Raw genomic sequence first — 20,143 nt, 5'->3', positions numbered from 1 at the left:
ATCTGTGCACGTCTCGTTATGAATGATCGATTCAAATAGCTTGGACGTGGCACTTAACGCAGCTATACCGCGGTAATTCGAAACGACCCTTTTGCACCCTTTCTTGAACACAGGGAAAACATACATAAAAGTCATAAAAGAAGCCGCAATTAGGGTTACCATATCTACAGAATAATCTGTATGTATACAGGTTTTTCAGACTTTTTGAAACCAAGAATCTGTAGATACAGATTACAGATTTTTTTGGTTTTCATACAGATTTACAGATTTTTCGAAGTAACGATCCAATATTTATTAGGGCTTGATCTCAACAATATTTTTTTCAACTTACTAATTTTATTGATATAGCATTCGAATCAGTCTGAATGAGAGTTCTATTGATAAGTTTTTAGTAATCAATGTTTTTATGTTCATGTTAAAAAATATTTGCTATAACTCTTTTTCTTGTGATATCTTTCGCATGTTCCACCAAAATAATTAGTTTGGCGTCTTTCGTCTTTTATCTTTCTGTTTGAACATACAGAACAATGTCCTTACATCTACACAGTGCCGCAATGCATGGAGTTCCATTAAGCATGGATAACAACTTTTGTTTATACTGAGTACCGTTATCTATTATTCATAGTAGCACCGTTTTGGTTCGTGAATAATTTCCCAAGACATTAAAATTCGTTTAGAAAAAGTGTGAAATGATACATTGTTGCATAAATAATAATATTAGTATACTTCTTTGCTGTGGCAGACAAATGACCGCAAAGGGTTGATACAGATCTCGATACAGATTTTCTGAGCAAAAACACAGATAGAAAGATTTTTTGAGACCAAAAACACAGATTTTATTATGGCAACCCTGGCCTCAATATTCATTCAGTTATTCACTATACTATCGAATTTGTGTGTAAATGATTCGGAATTTTATAATATGAACAAAGTTGTTTTCAAATTGGTGGGATTTTTGGTTTTGGAACCACTGGATTGCCTTGAATAAAGTGAAAACAACGTCTCCGCAGTGTAAATCAATTTCTTTATGAATGAGCAATTCCACGGCAAATTAAACGAAAAACAGTCGATTTTGACGCGACACTCTCGGATTTTTTTTTTGACGTAGGACTATGTCTTACATTAAGGGTGCCAAATCAGAAAACAGGTCATGTTTTTATGAAATAAAGTAAATGTTAATAACTATTTTTGCTGCGAACGGATTTTAACGATTTGCATACCAATCGAATCGGAAATTTTCTAAGATTTTTTTGATATGCTATACCATAGTCTGTATAAGGTTTAAATTGATGAAAATTGGAAGCATACCCATTTCCCCATACATTTGTTCTGTCCATTCGTGTGCTTTCCCGAACAGAGCTGTCAATAACAGGCATCGTGAACTCTAACCAACGAACTTAGACATTTATGCAGCCGCTAGAATGGAAACAACGAAGGAGGATAGCGAAAAGAGAATATTTGTCGCTAGCGTATATGTATTGCATTTCCTCTGAGGAAAATTTTCAGAATCTTTCTGCGCTCGGAACAACAAAGGTCGGTTATTCTGCTCGTTTTGTGTTTTATGTTCCCCCTCGAGTTGTGACCAATTAGTGTATTGTTCTCGTAGAGGCAAGAAAGAATCGTTGCTTCTCGAAATGATACTTCAAAACCATGCAAACCATTAAACCATTTCAAGGTCTTCGGAACTTTTTACTAAAGAGTTATTTATACGAATACGTTGATCGCAAATAATATCCGAAATGATAAAGCAAACAAACGGAACTTTTATGCAAAAAATGATATGTTCGGGACTAATGTGACATCCCTAGATCCCCAGCATTTATGAGATCGATTCTTCACATCAGCTGATTGCAAACAAGGAAGATTTTGATAACAAACCGACGGTGTCAACATTTCGGTTTGGTACGAGTCAGAAAACAGCGGAAGTGAGAGAACAGCATCCATAGATAGCCGCTGTGCGTGAACTTTGCGCCGATGGAGAGCTCGGAAAACATCGTACGAATCCGAGATCAACAGCATCACCATTCGTGCGCTGTGAAATTGTCGCCAAGCGGATCAAAGTCAGTTGCTATCGGTCCATCACGAAGAAGGAATAAACTGTTCATACAGATGAATACCGGAATGAATTCATGGACATTATTTGTATTTTATGGATTGTAATGTATTATGTAATTTAATGTGAAATGTAATGAATCTGTTATCGTGGTAATGGAGCTGTAAAAGTATTTTGTAATTCTGTGAAAACCAAAAGTATTGTAGGGGAAGTGGGGGTATAGTGGTCACCCTAAGGAATATGCCCATTTACAGCGCCCACATACCGATTTAATTCCCGTTTCTCGAAGAATATTATAGTTCAACTCATTGTTCTTCAAGATAGCAAGCGGCTTTTACTATAAACTTTTCATCATTAGAAAAAAAGGTGAAAAATCGAACTTTTTTTTGCTTGGAGGTAAAGTGGTCACATAGTGGGGGAAAGGGGTCACCCGCCAATATCAAGTTAATAAGATAGATTTGTGCGTTTTTTTCGTCCAAATTTGTTCAAATTATATTTGTTATAGTAGGTACATGCATGAAATAAGCTTGGCCTATTAACTTAGAGCCCCAATTAAAATTTTCTCTTGCATACAAAAGCGTAGTAAGAAACATATAACGTTTCGCATAATGAGGCTTAGTTTAGTTGGAGTGGCATATTTATCCAGGGTCAAAGCCACAAAAGGATCTTCTTCAAGAACAGAATGTGAAGAGGTATATCAGCTTTAGTAAACAGAACATTGAAAGTTGTTATTCATCTATGACCACTTTGCCCCCAAACATGAAAATTATTTCTATGCTAATTAATCGCTGAGATTAAACAAAATATCTGTTAACCTCTTCTAGAATATGTTCACAGTCGTCCAAACTGATGATTTGTCCAACATATCAGATTGAATAAACTAAATTTCACGAGAACTTCCTTAGATACCATGCGCACAGAACTACGGCCGAATGGCTATCGAGAGAGTAATTTCTGTTTTTATTTGCATTTTGACATTTGTAGCTCTACTGAAGTACAGGGTGACTCAAAAGTCATTAAATTCTTCAAACATAAGGTGACTATCAATACGGCACCTATAGTCAATAGTTATACTACCAAACAAGCAGGTGACCACTTTGTCCCCCATGACCAATTTGCCTCCACTACCCCTATGTTGAATAAACTGTAGATATTAAGTAATAGACTACAGGAAAACCTGTTTTTGTGCGGTTGCTTTTTGTGCGATTTCTCATTTGTGTGATTGATTGTGCGATTAGTTTGACCCGAAGACCCGAAGTCATAATAAAATCGCGCAAAAAGAGTCGCACAAACGAGGAATCACGCGAAAAGGGACCAGGTTTGCCTGTATTTTATTGTGTTGTGTGTGTATTAGGGTGCCAACGAAAATGGTCATCTCTAATTTCAAAAAGATCCCTCATAAAAAATGTTCACCACCTCGAAAAAACACCCTATGCCAAATATTAGCTCGATCGGACTTAAGGGAGAGTGGCGCAAAGCGGTCAAAGTTTGAGTTTTTTGAAAATCGAAAAATCACCCAAGGGGAGTAAATGAAATCGGGGATTTCGAAAAAAAATTTGTTTGATGCCAAATGTCTTAAAATTGCATGAAACGTCGAGATCTAGTGTCATCTCAAAATTTTGTTTTGTCAAAAATCGACACTCTGGGACTTTTTTTTTTCGGAATACGAAACGAAACGTATGGTTTTGGGTACCAACAAAAACAGTTATCTCGATTTTTCATTCGGAACATGCTGCGAAATGTTGATTTGCACGATACTATACCCTTTGCAAAATATTAGCTCATTCGAACTTAAATTTATTAGTGCCACAGACGCAAACATTTGAGTTTTTTTGAAAATTGTAAATCTCGATGTGTCATGCAATTTTAAGACATTTGGCATCAATTTTTTTTTGAAAACCCCGATTTCTTGTGATTTTTCGGTTGTCAAAAAACTCAAATTTTAACGTCTGCAACACTAATAAATGAAGTTCGAATGAACTAATATTTTGCATAGGGTATATTATCGTGCAAATCAACATTTCGCAGCAAGTTCCGAATAAACAATCCAGATAATTATTTTTATTAGCACTTTGAATCATTTGTTTCGTCTCGTACTCCGAAGAAAAACTTATTCCCAGAGTGTCGATTTTGATAAAAAAAAATTTCGAGATGACACTAGATCTCGATGTTTCATGCAATTTTAAGACATTTGGCATCAAAAATTTTTTTTTTCGAAAACCCCGATTTTCTTGGGTGATTTTTCGATTTTCAAAAAACTCATACTTTGACCGCTTTGCGTCACTCTCCCTTAAGTCTGATTGAGCTGATATTTGGCACAGGGTGTTTTTTCGAGGTGGTGAAAATTTTGTATAGGGTAACTTTTTGAAATTTTAGGGTCGATTTTTTCCCATACATTCATTGGCACCCTAGTGTGTATGAAGGAAACAGTCTGTGCACTGTCTGCAGAACAGCTGATTGGATTGCAATCGGTACTGCTTTGGAATGCAGTTTTTTGTTTGTTTTTTCGGATTATCCACCGACGGCATTTTGATGTGTGGATTTATGTCGATGTTTGGGGCTGAAAGTGATGAGCAATCGAAGATAGGCCAGCTCCCCAACATCATAACTCGAATTCCAGACATCTGAATTCAATATGAAATTGAATTTAATATTATAAATGTTTATAGCTCATAACACGTCCCCTTAGATATTTGAAAAAATATTTTTGTTAGAAAACCCTTTCTATTTAACAAAATTTGACGCATAGTGGTGTCGTGTCGAACTCAACAAAATTGAAATATAAAATTTTGAAAATTTATGAATTTTGAATACTTTGCGAGATCGGAACCACTTAAGAAAAGTGACATTAAAAATGGAATCTACATACGATTCTACATCAGAAACTATATGTAACGTTGTATCCTAGGACTGATCCCAACTATTCTCGAGAAATGACTTATCAGTAATTTATTTTGGTTTTATGTTATGATTTTGGGTAGCTGATTCGGTGTGGGATTGCTCATATGTATAGATTGAAAAGGGCTAGATTTAACGGGATTCGACAATGTTGAGAGATGGGATTATCAAGTCAACCAGATGTAATCGACTTGTAATTTGTGTATTCACTGCTAAGTCCGTGGTCGGCTTTGCCATTGCCAATGAGAACCAGTAAGCATGAGTTTTATAAACCCTCTAATACCTCTCGGTACATACAGTGCGAGAAATTCCTATAAGCGCACATGTATATTTTGGCTGTAAGATTAACTAGATATATATATTTCCAAAATATTTTCATGGGATTTAAATGACCTTCGAACATCAAGTTTATCTTGCCAAGAAAAGTCCCAATCCTATTCTCAAAAGTTATTCAGAATGAGAAAAACGTGTTTTCAAGGTAGAAATTCTTATAAGCGCATATCAGACTTTATTCTCAAAGAACGACTTATACATGAAAATAACAGCATTCAATATTTGGTTGGTTTACCATTTTTCAGAATAGTTTCATAGACACGGTTTGGCATTGACTCAATCAGATTATCCAACATTTCATGTGGAATTTTATTCCACTCGTCCCTTACACATCTCTCCAACTCACGAACTGTTGCAAATTGCCGTCCACCACTGTAGACTCGCCTTGCCAGGATTCCCCAGAGATTCTCGATGGGATTGAGATCCGGGCTACGAGCTGGCCAGTCCATAACCTAAATGTTTCTTTCGGAAAACCACGACAATGATTTCTTGCTTACGTGAATGGCAGCATTATCCTGCTGGAAGATGAAGTTGTCGTCCATAATGTCTTCTGTAAATGGCACCAAAACACTGTCCAGTAGCTCTACATAGTTGTCGGAGTTCATCCTTGTCGAAATAGTGGCGATAGGAGTCTTCCCTTTTCTTGAAAACGCAGCTCACACCATGCGACTTCCACCACCAAAATTCCTGCACAACTTCACTTCGGGGATTTTTTCGTAGATCATGCCAATAATACGCGCAGCAGTCGGGACCATCAAGATTGAACTTTTTCTCGTCGGAAAAGATCACTTCATCCCACTCTGCCTTCCAATCCATGTGCTGTTTAGCGAAATCCAATCTTGCTTTAATGTGCCTCGGAGTGAGGTTTGGTTTCTTTGCCTTCTTCGTGTAAACCAGATGTCCAGATCCTCGCAAAATTTGGGAAACACGTCGTTTGGATATGGGAAGGTCCAGTTCCGACCTGTATTGATAATTTTCGATTTTATCTACTCCATGTGATCATGCTACAAATATCCTGTTTTTTTTTAATTTCTCAATTTTAATGTTTTTTGATCCTCTGAATCGTTGAGTTGAATTTAAAACTATATATTTTGAATCCAAACAAAGTCGAGGGAAACATTGATGGTATGTATTATTAATGATGTTAATGTCCACTGCAGAGCTCTGCTCGAAATCGAGAGTTTTACTGCAGATCCGGGAATATATCAGGATCTTGCAACAATGTTTATCATTTGTAGCTCTCAACACTCTCACTGTAGCCCTAAATTGCTCTTAATTATCATATGCTACGTGATTAGATACTGCTAACTAATTATTGTGACCGATGAATTGAATCGGTTTTATAAATTCAACCAATGGGCACTACACCGCTCATTCCCTTTTTCGTCCCTGTTTTTGGGGACATCGGATCTCCTCCCCCACCCTTTCCACAAAGGGGGAGAAACATAAAATGACGAAATTATAATCCCAATTCAAATAAACAATAACACCGACGGCGAGCTTAAAAACCTGGATCGAATACGCGTACCGTGAAATCAGGATTGGACTGACAGTGGCGTGAGGGAGTTCCACCTATTCTCTCCGCTCCCGATAACCCACGATAACTCACGAATCAGGCTGAAGGAGGTGGAGGAGGAGAGACGAGAGACGAATGATTGAGAGCCGAAAATTGTAGCAAAATTTATACGAATCATTAGGGAAATGGGTGAAAAATGGTTCCACTCGGTTGCCACTCTGTTCCCCCGCCGTCCCACCGGGGACCGTTGCTGGTTGCACGCGAACCGATGCTAAACGTTCCATAAAATCGGTAATAACTGGCTCGAGTTTAACATAAATTGGGCCCAATCAGAATGGGTTTTCAACCGTTTACACCCTTGACACCGGAGACTGGCGGAGGGTAATAATTGTTTGATTCTCGATGATGGCGATGGTAATCAGCGGACCTGACACAATCAATTTGTCACGGCAATAAGAAGGTGGAAAGTGGTTGCGTTGGGTCTAATCGGGCCCATTCCAAACAACACCTTTTTATGGCTAATCTCCAACGGCGTGGCTAATTCATTGTTAGCCCATATAAATTAACCATATTAATAAACCAAGCCCAATGTTTACAGCATCCCTGAAATGGATCCCCCCACCTCAAATCACGCATGTAGTTCAACCAAATTCAGTGTATAATACTGCGGCGGTTGTGTTCTTGCGGAGAATTTTCCGCTGATAATGTTTGCAGCCCCAAAGGGAGCCGCAGGCTCCGCGTTCTGATATTCTTGCCAACGGTCGCAACACGACGCCTCGCATCGTCGCCTTCAAACCGAAGAAAAACATTTCAAGTGGAGGAACCATTTTTACACCCAACCCCGGGAGGAATTTATGCAAATTCCAGAATTCAAATGAGCATAACAATTTAAAGTATATTAAATATATTACAGTCGTGGGAGAGACCTCCGCCGCCGCACGCTGTGTGCATCGGTTTGCGGTGTTTGAGGATTGGAAGGGATGGAAATATTATGATATTCCGTCCGACCGGTGTGGCTGGTTGTGTTAAAAATGTGTGGCTATGTTTGCGACCACCAGCTGCTTTGATATGCTGAACCGCACGGAATCAGCCTTATTATTATTACAGTTGTCTTATTTGTTATTATCCCTTGTAATCTTGGGGGTAATTGCGGTCCCTCATCTCGCCGGATAACGCAAGCATGCTGGGTAATGGTTCTGAAGGAAGTTCGCTTCTTGGTCTCGAAGTGGATGCAGGTGGACCCGGTGGACACATCGTGCGGAAGGGTATCGCCAGGGAAACAGGGATGTCATAATCTTAATAACAATGTCGCACTTGAGAGCCTACTCACCGACTACTTGCAGATAGCCCTTCCGTGACCGCATCGGGTCAGTGTTGACCTGACACATGTACCATCCCCGGTCGCTCTCCTCCACCTCCCGGATGTGCAAATACCAGGACCGGTGATCGTTGTAAGTAAGACTGATGCGGGGATTTTGTGTTATCACGTTGTGATGAATAGATAATATCGTCTGCGTATCGACCCGTACCCAGGCGACCTGCAATAACAACAGCGGGGAAAGAGAAAAAAAAAAAGAACTAGCATGAAATGGAATACATGTTCAGGTGTGGTTTGCCAAGGAAGTGGAATTCATGAATATAAACTGGGGAATCATGTACATGTTTCGTCGTTTCCTTCTTCTGGGAGTGCTTGCATGGATTCCAAGTCTGTTGATAAGATTTGTGCGGGTTGCTACAGTCGTACTCGGAGGAAGTGTATTCCACTTCCTATTCTAATTTGACATGTACATCTCTCGGGAGATTTCAAGGAATTCGATCGTTAGATAGTGTTTGGAGATAAATTTTGATTGTTTCAATTCGTTTTCCAGCGGAGCTAAAAGCATTACAGAACACCTCCTTTCGTTTGAGTAGCTTCCATGAGTTTCTTGGTGGTAGAAGGATTTTATTTTCTATAACCTTATTTTAAGATTACATTTCAATGATACCCCAGTAATCAAGTTTACACGTGTATGACCGTTATGACGCTATGACTCTGATATTCGCGTAAAGTGCGATGAACTTTTTGAGAGGTTCGTTGTTTATTTTAACGTTATGTTCATAGAAAAGATTCGCCTTGTGGCTGAATTCAGGGTTTACCGATAGCGGGCTCCACTAACAGTAACTTGGCTAATTTATCTTGAGGCATTGGCAGTTCTTGTATTTCCTGTTGCTGCTCTTTATACCAAAATGCAACAATTTCGGTAGTTGATATATACTTTCAACCAGAAAGTAGGTCTATGGGTGCGAAAATTAATTTTTCACAGAGCACGAAATTCAATGGTTTGTAAAAGTTACTCAGGGAAGGCTTACTTTCCACGATAAATTGAAAATGTAAACAAATAACTTTTACGAATACGAATACGAATTCAGAAATAACAGCTTGAAAAACAAACATCTCAAAAATTTTCACTGTATATATCCTCTGTTATTAGATTGTATATAATACAAACAGAACGAAAGTGAGTTAGACATTATATGTGTATTATTTAGATGTTATTCATTTTAGATATATAATTTACATTCATCGTTTATGTAGTTAGAGTAAGTCGCATAGTTCACAATAAACTTTGCGAATTATCTTATATTTTTACACGCTAAACTTTGCTTTGCTTACACGCTTTTCCTTACTATGAGCAAGTTCATGGGTCCAATCGCAGAACTGTTCATTGATTGATCTTGTAATCGACCCCGTTGAATTTACCTTTTACTATAAAATTCCTAGTATTTCTAACAAAACTCATCATTATAATATCAGATTATTTTCAGACACAATTCTCGTTCAAGATTTTTCAACTTTCAAATCTTGTTTCTTTTTCACTTTCAAATAACATGTTTCTCCGTTACATGGAATAAATGTTTCATACAGAAAATATGATAGAATAAACCATCCATAAATCGTTAAATTCCTTCCTCGAGTTCTACTCTTATCATCACATCCGGCGATCCTTTTTTTTTGTATAGATAGAAGAAGATATAGGAGTGCGTTTCATCACATTAAAATCCATTTACAGTTTCGAACAAAGATCAATTTCGCTAGCGCAAACATCAAATGGACTAACTGCCCTTATCACTATGTAATTGTAGAACATATAGGAATTTACTTTTCCGGATTTTTCTCTTTTTCGTTCAGAGTTTTCCGAAACCATCACCAAAACCATCACATCCCAAATTGTGCTTGATTAGTTCTCGAGTTATGCAGAAGTTTGTGTTTCGTTTGTATGACAGCCCCCCCTAAGAGAGGGGGAAGGAGTGTATTCACCATAGAAACGTTTCTGTATTACTCGAGAATTATTCAAGCAAATGATACCAATTTCGGCATGTGAAGGTTTTAGAGTGTAATAAATGTTTTTACGGTGGTTAGATACTTCTCCCCCCTCTTTGGGGGGAGCTGCTATACGTTTCGTGCCCCGTAAAACCTTCTCATGCCAAATGTGGCTTCATTTGCTTGATTAGTTTTCAGGTTATGCAGAAATTTGTGTTTCATTTGTATGGCAGCCACGCACCCCCCCCCCCCTTAGAGAAGAGGGAGAAGTATCTAACCACCGTAAAAACATTTATTGCACTCTAAAACCTTCACATGCCAAAATTGGTATCATTTGCTTGAATAATTCTCGAGTAATACAGAAATATGTGTTTCATTTGTATGGCAGCCCCCCTTAGAAAGGGGGGTGGATAGTCTAACTGCCATAGAAACATTTATTGTACCCTAAAACCTTCACATGACAAATTTGGTTTCATTTGCTTGATTAATTCTCGAGTAATGCAGAAATTTGTGTTTCATTTGTATGGCAGACCCCCCTTAGAGAGGGGGGAGGGGTCTCAAGCTATCAAGAAACCTACCCCGGCCCCAAAAACCCCTACATACCAATTTTCATGTTGATCGGTTCAGTAGTTTCCGAGTCCATAAGAATCAGACAGACAGACAGACAGAAATCAATTTTTATGACATATAGGTAACTGCTTTGCAGCCCAGTTAACGTACGCCCTGTTATAGATAAGTCCAGTTAGCGAATGACTTCTGTGTATGACGGGGTGACGAACATCTTACGGTGGGTTTAGACTAGTGATATATTCATGTGAAGAAATATGATGAGATTTTTAGAAATCATCAACCATCAACCGCATCAACCTGTTACACTAGTGCGAACTTATATAATGAATATATTCATATTTTCGGTGAATTTATTCTCCTTCCTATTCAATGTAATCAATTACGACAGATGTTTTTTGTTCACCGATCCACATATACTTCATTTACCATTCCACCCTGCTATGTGTCACACTGATATTCATTATTCATTTTCAGTTAGACAGTTGAACTTCCTGCCAGAAGCTAATTTTCTTTTATTGTTCGTTACGAACCGTTCGACGGTTATGAGTACATATAACAAACGGCCCTTTTCAAGGCTACTATTTGGAGTTTCAAAAGAGTTTGACTAACAGGTTTCTGAACAACGAAAAGAATTACATTTAAAAAAACAACTGTTCTGAACAATCACAGTTCTACGTCAAACTCTCGTCCGTGCCCATAGGCTCAGATTCTTCTACTTTTTTATCTTAATAACAGAAGGTTACTATAAGTATGTTGTGTTGTTATAAAGATCGTTGATTAGGCTTGTGATTAAATGGTTTTATATGTGAAAATAAGAAGAAAAAAAAGAAAATAAGAATAAAAATCATAATTTCAACTTTGTTGATCGGCATCTTTTTACTCCCATGAGCTGGGACCTGAGACCTGTTTTTTCAAATTTCAGGAATACCCTAAAATTCAATTGTGAGGAGTCCTGCTGCGCTGAGCAGCGACGAAGCGTTTTATAGCGTGTTAAAAATGTTGGGTCCTTCTAGGAAACATACAAAATCAAAACTATTTGAAAATAAAGTTTTTTAACGTTTTTAAAGTTTTTGTTTTCTTTTTGATATGGTTGAAACTTGTCACCTATGAAAATGTATTTATATTTCACGACCAACCTATTAAGATGGTTTATCTTTTTTAGATTGAATGAAATTTTAATTTTATAAAAAAACTTTTTTTTCAATAAAAATACTAAAAAAATACAAAAAATACACGTCTGTATTAAAAGTTGACCGTAATATAGTCGCAATTTTGTGGTGGAGGCGATCTGGCGTAATGGTAACATTCATACCTCTCACGCTAAAGGTCACGAGTTCAATTCTCACTCCCGACATTCTTCCAAAAATGGAAGCAAAGTGACGAACCAGCCAAATGTGTTGAAAGTCACTAAAATACAGATAAAAAACAGGAAGTGGGTTATATCTATGGTATAAACGCAAGGGTGACGTAGGACTCTCGTTGATTTAGAGATCATTTGTTTGAAGTTGAATCTAAATCCATTCTGAATGAATGAATAAATGAATATTTGGGAGACTTCGAAAACGAGAGCGTTACGTTGGAGGCACAAGGTTTTATGCATCCAATATAGGATACGAAAAACCTTGTTCTGAAGAATAATCTTCAGAAGCTAACCTGCTAACTGTACTTGATTGACAAATCACAAACCCAAATGTATTATATGGATATTTTAGGGATATAAAACATTAAAATAAACTCTTTCACATGAATGTAATTTTAAATTCCCAGAGGAACTGGCAGATTATTTTCAGTAACGATTAGATATTTCCACATTTTCCTCGATACTGGAAGCCCACCAGTGGGTAATACTAACTCGATAACCATCTGTTAATAGCACTTGATTGAAACATATTTAGTCACAGTGTTACATGAATAGAAAACATTAAAATAAACTCTTTCACATGAATGTAATTTTAAATTCCCAGAGGAACTGGCAGATTATTTTCAGTAACGATTAGATATTTCCACATTTTCCTCGATACTGGAAGCCCACCAGTGGTTAATACTAACTCGATAACCACCTGTTAATAGTACTTGATTGAAAAATATTTGGTCACAGTGTTACATGAATAGAAAACATTTAAATAAACTCTTTCACATGAATGTATTTTTAAATTCCCAGAGGAACTGACAGATTATTTTCAGTAACGATTAGATATTTCCACATTTTCCTCGATACTGGAAGCCCACCAGTGGTTAATGCTAACTCGATAACCATCTGTTAATAGCACTTGATTGAAACATATTTAGTCACAGTGTTACATGAATAGAAAACATTCAAATAAACTCTTTCACATGAATGTATTTTTAAATTCCCAGAGGTACTGGCAGATTATTTTCAGTAACGATTAGATATTTCCACATTTTCCTCGATACTGGAAGCCCACCAGTGGTTAATACTAATTCGATAACCACCTGTTAATAGCACTTGATTGAAACATATTTAGTCACAGTGTTACATGAATAGAAAACATTAAAATAAACTCTTTCACATGAATGTAATTTTAAATTCCCAGAGGAACTGGCAGATTATTTTCAGTAACGATTAGATATTTCCACATTTTCCTCGATACTGGAAGCCCACCAGTGGTTAATGCTAACTCGATAACCATCTGTTAATAGTACTTGATTGAAACATATTTGGTCACAGTGTTACATGGATAGAAAACATTAAACAAAACTCTTTCACATGAGCTTGAGCTTGAGCTTGAGCTTGGGTAGACTGTACAATTCGTAGTTGCTCTCCGTGATTGACCTGAACCAACCAAATTGCACAAAGAACACACAGAATGACGCTTGGGACTAGCAAATCATTCTCGTTGTGCAATTCTCGGTGATTCGAGCTTTGAATGGTCAATAACGACGCCGGCCACGTCCTTACAGTCACCAGGGGAAGGGAAGGAATGTTAGTATGATATTCGCCGCCCGAAGGCCAGAAGGGTCGCCTCTATAGCGTGGTTCCCTAGCGTTTATCATGGAAAGGATAGTTGTTAGTAGGGAGAGGTAAAAATCAGGATTCACTGTGGTAAGTGATGTGATTGTGTAAACGCGACAAATAAACTCTTTCACATGAATGTATTTTTAAATTCCCAGAGGAACTGGCAGATTATTTTCCGGATCTTTTTCGATGCTGAATGGCATCCAAACGGAAAGAATTCCGCGCGTGTATGTGTGTGTGTGTAGCGGTTGCTTCGAGATCTTCCCGGGGAACCGTTTGTGGCATCACTCTCCTCCTGATGGATTCATGTCTAGCCTAAGGTGCACAAACAGGCTCTTGGTGACACCGTTCATCCGCGCTTTCATGATAAACGAAGAGCTTCACCACAACAGCGACAACATGCTCCAATCGCTGTTCAATTAGAACTGAGTGGATTTCCGAGCGGCGCTCGCTTATATACCGATTGGTGATTTCAATAGCCTGTTTTGAAAGCAATTTTAAGACTATTGAAACAAGTTTTTGGATCAAAAAGGAACAAGTATAGAACGCGTAGACATTTTATCTTTCGAATGAAGTGTTTATCATACCATTTCGTTCAGTTGTTTAGGAGCTATTAACGCTCAAAATCTCGGTCTCCGGCGTAACGCTTTCGTTTTCGAAACTTTGATTTTACACCCCGGTATAGAAATAAAAGACGTAGTCCTACGTCAAAAAAATAGTCGCAATTTATCCTAAGCAACTTGTTTTGATCACAACAAAAATACCAAAAAGTGAAAAAATACCAGAAGTGTTAAAAAAAACTATGAAAATATTTTCCGTTTGCTTGTATGAAAATCGTCCATAGTGCATAGGCATTATCATATCAGCACATGGTTAACTTGTGTATTGTTCTCACGAAAACAAGAATGAATCATGAATAAATCATTCATATGGCTTCAAGTCATTCTTCAGTTTCTTTTTCAGTTGAATATTTTACACCGTCTTCTAAAGAGTTATATAACAAAATCAATACATTCTCAAGTAATTTTTGAGGTAATAACAAGGAAACTGGTTTCTATATTTTGACGTAGGATTACGTCTTTCGGGAACATATTGGGGTACAAATTGAAAATCGAAAATCGATCATATCGTGAATTGTCCAATTTCAAACGCTTATTGCTCAGTCATTTCATGATGGATTGATGAAATTTTTGCGTCAATCGATTTCGGCACTCCATTACATTTTTTTATCTTGAAGGAAATAATATATGTCATGAAACTAACTATCGAACAATTGAAAAATCTCAACCCCTATCCTAACAGAAATACCCTCTTCTGGTTGGTCGAAATTGAAGACACATGCGGCGAGTCCCTAACAGAGAAATCAAAACCAAGCAACCTGGGTAAAATCGGCATTGCAAATACATGAAAGTAGGGGGAATCTTTTGCTCCCACCGAAATGTATTCCCTAACAGAGACATTAAATCCAAATCATAAAGAGTTTAACGATGTAATTCTTCAATCATATCCAAAATCGACAGATAGCCTAACGGAATCCTACGTCAACTATGCGATCGTGTCCCGGACACAACCCTTCTGTAACTTTTTTTCGCCGGGAAAGAGTAGGTGTGAATTTAGGAATGGGTTCGGGTTTATTGGTGAATTTCGGAGCGATCATTCAACTTTCGTGAATTCGAGCATTGTTTTTGGGGTCAGAAGTGGCATCAAAGTATAACGCATTTCAAGCCGGATGTAAAGAATATATTTTCCAACGAGTTGTGTTTTTCGGTAGATAATGAAAGGTACAAATTTATTCCGTAGCCGTTGCTATCACCACCACACAACAGATACTGGAGACATAATTTTATTAAGAGATACTGGGAAATTACTTGGATTTTTTTTTCAGTGTTTCAGTGAAGCATAAAATTTCATGCGTACCCTTAGAATGGACGATTCGTAGAATTCGCATTCTAGGGGTACTCGTGGAATTTGAGGCTATTGGTACAGTTTGCGATGAAGTGCCCCTCTAATTTACTGCAAACATTCATTGATCGGTTTAAAAATGGCTAAACGTATCAATATGAAACGTTTACAGGAGTTTTGGACAACAGAGGTATGCCTTATGGACAACTAAAGTTTAAATTTATTTAAATGACAACAAAAAGAAAATTCTCGATTGATAAGCTTTATTCTCGACATTTTTAGCCAAAGTTCGATATTTGTAGGAAAATATAATTTGAAAATTAGAAATTGAATGTTCATATCTATGAACTAATTGCTGTCGAAGTACTGTCAAATTACTTCAACCAGTTCGCATGTTTTTGATACTATTCTTAAATGAAATGAATCTGACAAGAATCGTTGAAGCCGGGAGTTATAGAACTGTAGCTTCGAACCGAGTTCATTAGCAAAATCTCTCCATGGGATGTAGCATCATTGTAATTAAATAAACAGCAATGGTTCCCCAGCAACATTTTTTGCTTGTTTTCCAAAATGAAATTTAGAAAACGAATGCCACAGATCTAGCAATACTTTCTGCTTTTGACGTAGGACTACGTCTTTCATTTCTATACCGGGGTGTAAAATCAAAGTTTCGAAAACGAAAGCGTTACACCGGAGACCGAGATTTTGAGCGTTAATAGCTCCTAAACAACTGAACGAAATGGTGTGATAAACACATCATTCGAAAGATTAAATGTCTACGCGTTATATACTTGTTACTTTTTGATCCAGAAAATTGTTTCAATAGTCTTAAAATTGCTTTCAAAATAGGCTATTGAAATCTCCAATCGGTATATAAGCGAGCGCCGCTCGGAAATCCACTCAGATGTAATTGAACAGCGATGGGAGCATGTTGTCGCTGTTGTGGTGAAGCTCTTCGTTTATCATGAAAGCGTGGATGAACGGTGTCACCAATAGCCTGTTTGTGCACCTTAGGCCAGAAGCGAATCCATCAGGAGGAAAGTGATGCCATAAATGGTTCCCCGGGAAGAGATCGGAGCAGCCGCCACACACACACATACACGCGCGGAACTCTTCGTTTGGATGCCATTCAACATCGAGAAAATTCCGGAAAGATTCAATCGTTGCTGAAAAATAATCTGCCAGTTCCCCTGGGAATTGAAAAATACATTCATGCGAAAGAGTTTATTTTAATGTTTTCTAACCATATAACACTGTGACCAAATGCATTTGGTTTTGTGATTTTTCAATCAAGTGCAATTAACAGGTGGTTATCAAGTTAGCATTAACCACTAGTGGTGGACTTCGGGAAGAATCCGGAAAGATATCGCTGCTGCAAAATGATCTGCCAGTTCCCCTTGGCATTGAAAATAACTTGCAAGCGAAAGAGTTTATTTTAATGTTTTCTAACCATATAACACTGCGACCAATTACATTTGGTTCTGTGATTTTACAATCAAGTGCAATTAGCAGGAAAGCTTCTGAAGATTATTCTTCCCCATCAGTAGGATATTTTCGTATCCAATATTGGATGCATAAAACCTTGTACCTCCAACCTAACGCTCTCGTGTTCGGAGTCCCCCAAATATTCATTTATTCATTCATTCAGGATGGATTCAGATTCAACTTCAAACAAAGGATCACTAAATCAACGATAGTCCTACGTCACCATTGCGGTTATACCATAGATATAACCCACTTCCTGTTTTTTCGTAGCCATTTCAAATTACAGTGAAAAATACAGTTCCAAAGCTTTTTCTTTCGGAGCTCGTGCTACTATATTCACATAACCTCTAAATGTAACCAGAGCAATATTACTGAAACATCTCGTGCAGTCGAATGCATAACAAACCTCATAAAATCCTCAAACGCAAACCTGATCGTGTGTAGATATCCCTCTTCACCGTCTCTCAATTCCAACCAACCTGCACTCCATCAAAGCGCCACTCAACCACTGCTAGTTCCGTTCGACACGTAGTTTGCAGAATAAATTGATAAAATTTGAATATAAATAGAATAAAACGGTAGGATTCCGAGCATGTATTTCTCAATCTGCGTATATTTCATTCTCTGCTGGCACCGATTCGAGCCAACCTGCCCCGGGAGAGGACAAACGACGAGGACGAGGACGACGACGAAGATGACGATGACATCGTCTAGTAGCTCTAGCCTTGTCAAACCTTCCTCCCAGATGAGCTTAGGTTTGCTCAATTTCATTCGGCCCCCAACCTCCCGCCCCCAATCCGTAGAAGCCACAACGGAAAAGACGAAACCGGACGAGGATCCTGTAACGCTACCCGGCGAAAGCACACAACTGTTGTTGGTCAAAAATATATGTATGCCATCATGAAAGAAATCGACCACTTCCGCTCAATTCCATCTTATTCGGTGTGCTCCGGGCTGTGCGTTGGCATTTGAGGAACGTACAAAAACATCACAGTTCGGAGGGAGAGCGACGAGCTGCCGAGAAGCGACTCGGTGAGATGGTGAGGAAACAGACAGGATGGAATTGATGAATGGATCATTATGTGGGTGAAGTTGTTCAATGTGTATCTCCATTGAGCGAGGTGAGGTTTCGCATCGTAAGGATCTTCCTCCGCACTTTTCAAGTTAACCCGTTTGACTTTACGAGTGTTTACATCTCTTGGAAGCCAATTTGTGCACATGGGTGATTCGTTTAGCTACAATGCTGGAAACCGAATTTCTGAGCATTTTCTATGTTTTGGTTTGTTTGTCAAATACGTTTAAAATCGGCTCAATTTAGCAACTAGACTAAGGTGAATCGAGGTGTTTAATTGAAATGTCGGTAATTTAGTGTTGGATACTGAAATCATCGGTTGATTTATTGGATTGTCCGGGAAATTTCACCACCACTGCACAATGAACCAGGAAGTGCAATTAAGTGGAAATTAGCATCTAGAGCTCGACAGTTATTCTTTAGACAAAACTGTGTTCGACAAAGTTGTTACATATGACAAAGCGCTCATTTTTATGTTGCCAAAAATAGGGATATCAAAATTTTCGATGAAATAAAAAATCTAACTTTCATATTTTTACAGATAGAGATAAACATGGTTCGACAATGTTATAGCCCCAGTAATTTTAAGTAAATTTGTAGAACAAAATTTTTTTCTATCTATTGAAATAACCGATATAACGCTTTTTTTCTAAGTTGCGTTAGCTGCCGTTCTACGCATAGTTGTCCCATGTTCCAAAATCAGCAACTGAGAAAAACGCAATCAAAGTTTTCTAGCATATTTGTCTACCAGAAATGCTTGAATTTCAGTTTGGCAATGTACAGGGTTTTTATAGACAGTAAACTATTGTTTAATGAAAAGTGAAGAGTTCCCCTCACTGGAATCAATCAAGCTTGATTACGGTATAAAAATGGTGAGACAATTATGCCTAGAAAAACAACATGGGACAATTGAACTTGATGTTGTTTTTTGAAATACTGGAACAAATAATAAGTTTTTTGTGTGTTTTCGAGAGATTATGCAGAAAAACATCGTTTAATGAAGAAGGGAGTGATCTGTAACACCTTTGCAGAATATAAAACTTAATGTTTTTAGGCTTTCGCTAACAAGGTGTACACGTGTTCTGTTAAACTTTTCTTTATTTGTATGAGAATTAGTTCGTTCTTCCAAACCAGAAATGACTGCATTAGCCCTGCTGAAAGCGTGGCATAAAATGCTTGTACTTGAACCGATTCATTTGTTGAAGATCCAAAACAATACATGGTGAGACAGTTATGCCTAGAATATAAACATTTTGGAACATTTGAGCTTGATGTTGTTTTTTGAAAAGCTGGGAACAAACAATATTTTGACGTAGGACTACGTCTTTCATTTCTATACCGGGGTGTAAAACCAAAGTTTCGAGAACGAAAGCGTTACGCTGGAGACCGAGATTTTGAGCGTTAATAGCTCTTAAACAACTGAACGAAATGGTATGATAAACACTTCATTTGAAAGATAAAATGTCTACGCGTCATATACTTGTTACTTTTTCATCCAAAAACTTGTTTCAATAGTCTTAAAATTGCTTTCAAAACAGGCTATTGAAATCACCAATCGGTATATAAGCGAGCGCCGCTCGTAAACCCACTCAGTTATGATTGAACAGCGATTGGAGCATGTTGTCGCTGTTGTTGTGAAGCTAATTTCGTTTATCATGAAAACGCTGATGAACGGTGTCACCAAGAGCCTGTTTGTGCACCTTAGGCCAGAAGGGAATCCATCAGGAGGAGAGTGATGCCACGGTTCCGCTTGAAACATCGGAGCAGCCGCCACACACACACACACACACACATACACGCGCGGAATTCTCGTTGCTATCATCGTTGCTGAAAAATAATCTGCCAGTTCCCCTGGGAATTGAAAAATACATTCATGCGAAAGAGTTTATTTTAATGTTTTCTATCCATATAACACTGCAACCAAATACATTTGGTTTTGTTATTTTTCAATCAATCGCAATTAACAGGAAAGCTTCTGAATATTTTTTCCCCATCAGTGGAAATTTTCGTATCCAATATTGGATGCATAACATGAA

At 37.8% G+C, this 20,143-nt stretch overlaps 1 protein-coding gene across 3 annotated transcripts in view; it reads right to left on the bottom strand.

Annotated features, from left to right (window-relative positions):
- The window catches only part of LOC129780331 (lachesin), a 497,636-nt gene that overhangs the window by 142,001 nt on the left and 335,492 nt on the right, over positions 1–20,143 (bottom strand). For all 3 annotated transcript variants that reach the window (XM_055788472.1, XM_055788470.1, XM_055788471.1), the window contains one exon: positions 8,131–8,338. In XM_055788472.1, coding sequence (XP_055644447.1) covers positions 8,131–8,338 — 208 coding nt within the window. The remainder of the gene's footprint in view (positions 1–8,130; positions 8,339–20,143) is intronic.

This window comes from Toxorhynchites rutilus, chromosome 3 (assembly GCF_029784135.1).
Source record: "Toxorhynchites rutilus septentrionalis strain SRP chromosome 3, ASM2978413v1, whole genome shotgun sequence".
NCBI lineage: Eukaryota > Metazoa > Arthropoda > Insecta > Diptera > Culicidae > Toxorhynchites > Toxorhynchites rutilus.
This window is presented reverse-complemented; position numbering and strand designations above follow the sequence as displayed.